Source organism: Centruroides sculpturatus, unplaced genomic scaffold (assembly GCF_000671375.1).
Source record: "Centruroides sculpturatus isolate CEXI.00-Female unplaced genomic scaffold, Cexi_2.0 scaffold912, whole genome shotgun sequence".
NCBI lineage: Eukaryota > Metazoa > Arthropoda > Arachnida > Scorpiones > Buthidae > Centruroides > Centruroides sculpturatus.
Genome location: NW_019385214.1, coordinates 17,783 through 26,775, shown reverse-complemented (window position 1 = coordinate 26,775; position 8,993 = coordinate 17,783). Strand labels below are relative to the sequence as shown.

Below are 8,993 nucleotides of genomic sequence, written 5' to 3'. Positions count from 1 at the left end.
TAGCTACAAAACGTGAATAAATTTTAGCGGAAGAACTTCACAGCTTTATTTTTTAATACAAATTCCTCGATAAGACACAATTAATTCCTTAATTTGCACTATAAATTCGTATACATTCCTTTGTACTTTGTGGTTTAAGAAGTGAGTATTGTTCGCAACAATTACAGAAAAATTTTTTAACTCCATCCCGTGGATCAATTAAGATTATTAATTAAAGAATATAAATTTTCAATTTAAAAAAAAATTACACGGAACGGTACCTGTTAAAATTTACAAGTCTGGATCTGTGAGACGAAGATGGATGATTCGAATGGACAGATATTAATTGCAAATCGCCTTAACGCAGTTTTCGTCCTTCAGCATTTTGGCAAGCATGGAAATGTAACTAATGGCCAATTTTAGGGTTTTAATTTTGGATAGTTTTTTAGACGACTGTTGTTGAAACGAAGTGGGTATCACTTGTCTAAGTTTCTCCAAAGCGGCATTCAGTCTATACATCCTCCTCCTCTCTTGCCTGTTAGCCAACATTCTCTTCCTATCCAGTTCCATCTGAGTCAAAGGTTTCTTCCTGTTATACTTTTTAGAGCATCCTCTCTCGTTGGAATAACTTCTCCTACTCGTAGCATCTTCCTTTTTTGAATAGCGATGATAACGGTGTTGGGAGGACGAGTCTCCAGAGTAGAGGACGTTTTGGTTGGAGCGTACGGGAGAACGGATTTCTTGATAATATCCCTCCCGTTCGTAATCCACAAAGTAGCAGCCGGAAGAGCAATCTTCGAACGATTTCAACACGTCATCTACAGATTCAAAACGGAATAGTTTATCCCTCTCCACAGCATAATAGTCCGTGGCCACGTAATCCTTGATAGACTTGGGTTCTAGAGTCGAGCAGGAACGATCGTGTTTCTGGCAGGAGTCCATTTGCAATTTACGAGAGGCGGAAGATCGTGATGCCCTGACGATGCCCATGCGTTTTTTCTTCTGCGGCCATAGTTTTGAAGGACCTTTCTACTACTAAACCACTACTTCCGCCCGGCGAGCTGCACCTGATCCGGGAGTCGAACGAGAAAGGAGCTTGGCCATACACGCACTTTGCCCCGTGGGACGAACGTCTTAAGGTCTCTGTCTAATAATAAAGTTGGCCCGTAGTCGGGGTGGCCATTTGTTTGCGGGTAGAGACCGATTACTTCTATATGGCTACGCTCGTCGACACGGCCGTTAAGATGGAATGGAGAAGAACGTAGACGCCCCTTCGACAGCGGGACCACCTTAGACATTTGTCAATCGCTTACCGTCCCGCCCTTTTCGGTATATTTCCCTTTGCTCCTCTCTTTCCGCCAGTCGTTAAAGCGGCGTTACTGTCGCCAACCAGAAACGGTCATTATTTTTGTCTCCCTCTTTTCAATTTTGCGTAAACAACTGAAAAATTATACGAGAATAATACGTCAGCTTTTCTTTTCTTTACCTTTTTCTCTTTCTTTATAACCGCAAACTAATTTTATTCTCCTTATTTCATGGCAAAAATTCGCAAATACCTTTGATAATTCCGCTGGAGCCACGAAGTTATTAGTAGAATTATCAATGGGATTACCTACGGATATAAAAGTTTATTCTTTTTAACACTTTAAATACCCGGAAAATATTAAATTAAATATAAAAAATTGTTTAGATTAATATTTCATTTAGTTAAATCTCATAATTTCGGCACCTCATTAATCATTTACATATTCCTCAAGGGATTTTATCTCAGGAATTCCAGAAATAAAATTCTATTTTCGGTTGCTGAAAATAAAAATTTTAGCAAAATATAATACGCAATTAATTAATAAATATAATTTTATTATTAAATTTAGCGTGTATATTCCGAAATATCACCTGTTTTAAAGCAATTTTACTGAATATACATTTTCTATAAAGGATTATCCATTGAATATTCCAAGAATCCTGTTTATGGCTAGTTAAATTCCATCAATTTTCATAAAGAAAAAAAAAATGAAATTCTTGAAATTTTTATATGTAATTCGAATTATATTTTATTAATTTTATTAGTAAAAGCACCAACAAATTTCTTCCTGATCCTCGGCCCGTTTCTGCATCCACAGGAGACATACATCATGTAGAAACGGAGTGGGATGCCCTTTCCGGTTTTAAAAGTGAATTGCCGAAATTTGTCTCCCGGATCTGTCACCCTAGCAATTAACTGCGTATCCTTTTTCAAGGGGTGCTTCTTCTAATCCTCAGTACAACATCGACTCGACTTATTCTCGGAATTTTAGTTTCCTCTCTCTCAAGATTCACGCAAAAATATCCAATTTATCAAAAATAATTCACTAGAAAATTTATAGTTCACGTACAATAGACAAATTTAATTTTTGATTCGACCCACGCTAAAATTCTGTAGATTCTTCATAGGAAAAAAAAAAAAAGTTTTTTTGTTTGTACAGAAGAAAGAGAGGGAGGAACGAACGAGAAAGTTTCCGAAGGAGCGTACAGACAAACAGCAGACTCGGCGCAACAATAAAGTCGTTTGTCAGTACGAGTTGGCAACTTGCAAAGATCCGCCCAATGACACGCCCCATTTAAAATAAAAGATGATCCGCGCGCTGGACCGGAAGTGGACCGAAGAGACAAGCGGAACCGTCACGCATCACATCCGGCCTTCCAAAGAGAAATACCTAAACAAAATGGTATTCTAAACAATTACTAAAGAAAATATTTAATCTAGTTATAGTTTCGTTCATTTAAATAAACTTAAATATCGAAAATTTTCTATCAGTTATATTTGATTTTAATTTGTACCAGATTTGTACGTGTTTCAATACGTAAAAATGCATACGAAATAACCTCCGAACAACGGCCATTTTTTTTGTGTACTCGTTGGTGGCCGTTGTTTAGAGGTGCGGCTGTAATAGGAAGTAAAATAAATGGATTTTATTTTACTTCCTATCCTATATTTGATCCTTAAGTTTTAATTCATCATTACTTTAAATTAACTGCAGAATAATCTGTCAAATGATCAATAAATATCCTTCTATTGTCATGAGAGATTCGAATTCCAAACTGACCTCATATTTTATTATAATTAAGGATCCTTCTCCAATTCTCCCTCGCAGTGATTGGCTCATTGAGGTTCAGGCTTGCCTATAATAGGTGAAATTGAGATCAGCCGTATAACTTTTAGGGCACCGGCACCTCTCGTCAACAAATCAAATCAAATGAACCAACTACCAGCAAGATGTAAAGTAACAAAAAAATATAAGCGAAAGCAATGGTCTTAGTATTTATAATAATGAAACTGTAAAACACAAAAAAAAAAATTGCTCGGACTTAACAGGGGTTGGAATTTAGGGAATTTGGAATTTACAAAGGGGGACTCCAACGTATCTTTTATAGGATTTTTCGAAGAATATTTGTGTCATATTGGGTATAGAACCTTTTACTTAACATGTATATTCATATATTTTCTTTTATTTATTTTTTTGCATCTAACTTTAGTAAGATTAATTAAAATTTGCATAGACACGGTCGAGATGTTTACGAAGCACGTGTGTCCCAGTAATCTATTCTTAGATTTTTGCAGCTGCCCATATTTTATTCGAAAAACCATTACTAACTACACGACTGCCAGCTAAGTATATTACGCATAAATTAAGTATGGTTCGTAAAAATTCCATTCTAGTTCAACTCAAAACTTCTTGAATTTCTCGTACAGAACGTGTCGCTTTTAAACTGTATCCGGAGTTGTGTAAGAAACTGTTTATTTTCTCCTCGGCTTTTATTCGTCTGACGGACTTCGTTCTTTACCTTTGCTCGTTCATCGTCACGTACGCTGTTATGTAGCTCATTCATTATAGCTTTTGTGGCCCTGCCTGCATCTGGACCGGAACTGTTCAAGTCGGATAAAAAATGGACTAAACTAATGTTTCTCGTAAATAAAAGTCGAATGAATCGGCCGCTCTCTAGAGTTTTTTCAGCCTACCGCCACAATTGGATCCATGATTGATCCAGGATCGATGCCGATTGAATCGGATATTGATCCGATCGGTACAACTACAATTATCTTAAAAATTAAATTAAATTTGGCCTAAAATTAAAATAGATCCATTATCCTCCTTCTTCTGCGAGAATTATTGAAATGGCATAGTTTCTTTTCATCCATTGCATTCGTAATTGGCTCTCATAAAATATATCTTTTCACATTATTTTTCGACTTAATCAATATAATTTTATTAAGATTAAATTGTTAAAATTTAAAATCAATCATATTCAATTATTTTAGTATATCATTTCATATAAATATAATTGTTATGGCGTGTAATATGGAAAAATCTTGTCTAGATGAGAATCTGATATATGAAATTCTAAGCAAAAAGTATCAAGAGACACGTAGAGATTTTAGTTTATTCTCGGTGTTTACACGAAATATCTCCGGAACATAAAATAATCACGACAAGAAACAAAAATAGAAATGTACAGAGACATCAGTGATCAAATTCTAGAACTTTATTCTTGAGTATTTTATAGATTTTGATGACATAAATTCATTCTATGTAAGATTAGTGTTTTTGTTTGCCACTATTGTAAGCCTACTTTTTATTTATTGTTGTGAAAAATTATCCTTATCAGTGTCTTCTATCGATTAATTTGATCCATTTTTATAATTAATAGCCATAACACTGGAACCGTGCAATGGCAAGTAATTCTCTGAAGAGGATGAAAAATGGCTAATCTTCACTAATAACGCGATTCTTCCTTCTTCATCAGCGAGAAGAGGAAAATGTAAATATAAATATCACATTCACAATATGTGCATTACTCCAAATTTCCATGCTGCCTCGCGAACACTTAGACTTTGCAGAAAAGCATCAACTTTTAACAAAAGGGACAGGATTTTTAAAGCAAAAAAAAAAAATGAAATCGCGCCACTGGCAAGTAAATTGTTTATTTTATTATTTACCATTTATTTAACTATTACTGTATGAAATGTCATATTTAAGTACTGTACATTATTTTCCCCTTCCTGTATTTCCAGGAACGTAATCACAGATTACTTGTTTAAGTAGAATAGAACGGCTCGCTTAACGACGGTGTTCTAGGAGCAAATTAAGTCGTAAAATCGAGGTTTTGCTTTATGAATTATTTATATCAAGTCTCCAAATTGAGATAGTGTAACTGTCCATTAATTTACACTATTTTATGTATGTTGGTATCTTCACAATAATGATAATATCATGGACACATCATCTCTATTTACTCAAAATATCTGATACAAGAATAACGGTGTAAGAAAACTCTTAAATGTAAAATCTTAAATACTATATGTTATTCTAAAGTGGAGATATGTTTGATTTTGTTATTGAATGTTTATTTTCCATCTTACATCATCGTCATGCACCCCCCTTGTAACAGGCGACTGCCTATTATGTTCAATAAACTAATCTAATCTAATCTGATACAAGAACAGCTGTACAAATGTCATATATTATGTGTACAGTACAGTACAGTACATAATATCCGGTAATTTACATTCTAACTCCTATTTTTTTTTATTTATTTTGTTTTTAAATGGCTTAAAAAAACGACATTAAATGTGTTATCCACATGTTTATATATTTTAATATTAAATATAGTAATAAATATATAAAATATCTCGCAATTATTATATAAGATTTTATGTATTTTCTAGAGGACTTCCTCTCTAGAACTGACCCCTTAGGATTTGATAAAACTTTGCAAATATATTAAACAATTATTATTAAATACTTTTTTCGCTTCCGAATAAATTTAGGAATATTTTAAATCCTTTAAAAAATTATGTAAGAGGGTTGTTGTATATAATATAATATTGAAGGTTGAATACCCCTGTACTAGACATTTGTTTGTTATTGAAATTATTCAGTTTATTTCACACAGTTAAATATAGTGGATAGTTTTTATTCACGTGATTTATGACACAAAATTTTAGAAATTCCTGACCCTGGAGATATGTCGAAATTTAGTAAACTGTGCTATGAACGACCACGAAAATTCTTTATTAGATGAGTTACGACCATGTAACTTTTTTTTATTTCTTTCTTAGGGTATAATTTATTTCATTTACTTATCAAATATCGTTTATTCAAAACACGAATAAGAATAATATTTAGATAATGTCCAGCAGTAAAGAAACTAAAGTCTAAAAAATTTAAATTTAAAGTAAGAAGTTTGGCATTGACAAGTTAATTATTATCACTGGAGTCTTACAAATTATTAATTAACTAGTAAGAATTTTTTTAAATGAAATTTAATTTAAATTTAAATAATGAGATGAAGTATCGAGTTTCAGCGCTTTTATTATTCTATTTTTTTCTTGAGTGAGAATAAATATTTTTGAAAGTTTTTCGTGATGGCTCGTACAAGTTACATGTTTTTCATTATTGAAGTGCATTTCACGCATCATTTAACGCCAAGGTTGCGGTTGTGGATATAAAGTACAACAAAGATATTGTAGTTTCCTATAAAGGCTGAACGTTACTATAGTCGCTCGAAAGGTTATGGCTCGTATAGTCTTTCAAATTGAGTTATATCGAGGACAAACGGATTCTTTCGGGTGTTCTGCAGTTGTTATTATGTTATGTCCTCACCCCGCTTTGCTTTAAATAATATTGAAGAAAAATCTGTGTTAAATTAAACAGAGGAAGAAAAACATAAACATGTTGGAGATAGTAAAACTTGAATAGTTATTAAATGCATTATTATTATTATAAGTTGGATTCTCTTTGTTGTATTGTTAACCTAAATTATTTTAAAATAAATTCACATTATTCGTTTGCTCAATATAATTCTTTCTTTTGTATAATTAGAATTTAGAAAAAAGAATAAATGCTTATTAGAAGATAAAATCTATTGTTTGTAACTATTCCATAGTAACACATTTATATAGAGTTCTATACTGATATTTATTTAATTAAATGTGCTTACAGTATTAAAATTAAATCATCAAAATGCTAACAAAACGTAATTTAAAAATTCTATATTAAAAATTTTGTAAGATCGTAAATCATTCTTAGTTTTAATGCGGATAAATTCCATTTCTGAGGTAACTTAATTACATTTTTTGTATTTTGTTTTTCAAGTTAATGAAAAAGTCTTACTGAAAGTAAATAAATAAAGATTTTAAATTTCCTTTTGTTTAATTTTGTCAATATTAATATCAGCAACGTTAATAAATTCAAGTAAATTGGTTTGGATTCGTGGGATAAGGCAACCAACACACGGGCGGTCTGCCAAGGAAGGGAGTGCCTTGAGGATCTACAGGAAACTAGAAACCCCTATTTAGATTAGGCACGTGAAAAATCCGCGTGATCAGCCCGTTGGTTAGGCGCGAACTCGCGACCAGCTACCACTGTTCAGTAGTGTTATTCACTCACCAATTGGTGGGTCCAGTTTAAATAAATGAAAGGGCAGTGGCGCGTTATCCTGTAGAAAAAAAGGGCAATTGCCAGGGTTCCCAACAATAGGGGGTCGAAAACCGAACTTTTATTTAAAAAAACTTTTTTCCGAAAAAACTCCCTGGAAGAAAAATGTCTGAACTCAACACTACGAGGTCCCTAATTCAAATCTGCCTGGGGCCCATGAAGCTATAACGCACCACTGTGAAAGGAATTCAATTTCTGTAATTTGCTTTTATTTTTAAAAATTTAACTTCAATATTTACTTCAGGAATTTGTGACGTTTATGGGACTTTTTGCTTTTTTTAATCATTACAGGTAATAAGTTTCCAGCATGATCCAATGCTACTTTCAAAGATCCATTTAATTCACAAGAAACAAGTTTACCATCCTATACTCACTTATTTACCTTGAAAACCATTGTAGATAATTTATACCACTGATCTAAATTTTTTAACAACAGTACACTAATAATTTCTATAGCAGACAGTATTAGTTCCAGACTCAAGCACAAGTACACACAGATGCTCAAATAAATCTTCAAGATACAGAATTCATTGTCATTTTATGCATTGTATTATTTGCAACATGACCGGGATGATGTACAGATAATCATCATATTTCTGATATTTGAAGTAAAGTAATATAATGAAATCATGCTTGAACCTATAAAAAATTTTCAACACAAGAATTATTATTATTATTCTGATTTTTAATTTGACTTATCACAGATATATGAAGTGATTAGAACTCTAAATGTATTTACTTCAATGGAAACATGTATTGTAAAAACATTCTGTAGTAATATATGTTGGCATTGACTATCTATGACACTACCAGGTACACCTTTGAAGTTCCCTTTATGAAGAATTGGTTGAACTGAACATACCAGGAATGAAATGAAGATTGTGTTGAAAAAAATATATGTATATATTTCCTATAGTGACCAAACTGGCCCTTCTAGACCTTCATTGCAGCTCAGCTCCCGTACACATTATTTCTTTTTTATGAACTTGGTACACATAAACTCACAACATATCTTTCAACAGGCAACTATATGTTTACCTTACATTCAGAAAGTTGAGGGGATTAGGTGATTGTTTACCTGATTGTATTTTATAACTATATAATACCAGTAAAATAACAGTGATAATTATAATATTTTAATTATGCATAATATGAATAGATGACAAGGCTCTCCCTTAGGCATCCCAACAGAGGATGCAGCTCTTGTATATTTCTGATAGGCATTGTATAGCTCCTATCAAGACAAGATTTGACCACCACATAATATATAATCATATAATAAACTTATACAAAAAAAACTATTTTAAAAAGCAACTGTTTTAAAAATAATTTAAATTTTAAATAAAATAAATAATGAATATGAATATTGTTAGAGATTATAAACAATGACTCAATAAACCTGATTTTGATTAAAGACAGATCATCTTCAGATTATGATTAGGCTAAGTTAATAATTATCAACAACATGAAAACTTTAGAGATTATATCTAAAATGTATTTGTAGATTTTTATTTAAAAAAGAAAGACTAGACAAAA

The 8,993-nt window shown here is 32.3% G+C and overlaps 1 protein-coding gene across 1 annotated transcript; it reads right to left on the bottom strand.

Moving 5' to 3' along the window:
* On the bottom strand, positions 1 to 1,241 carry LOC111636257 (oligodendrocyte transcription factor 3-like). Its single transcript, XM_023381466.1, has one exon. It carries the CDS (start codon positions 967 to 969, stop codon positions 322 to 324), a length of 648 nt encoding a protein of 215 aa, XP_023237234.1. The 5' UTR covers positions 970 to 1,241; the 3' UTR covers positions 1 to 321.
* Positions 1,242 to 8,993: the final 7,752 nt, after the last annotated feature.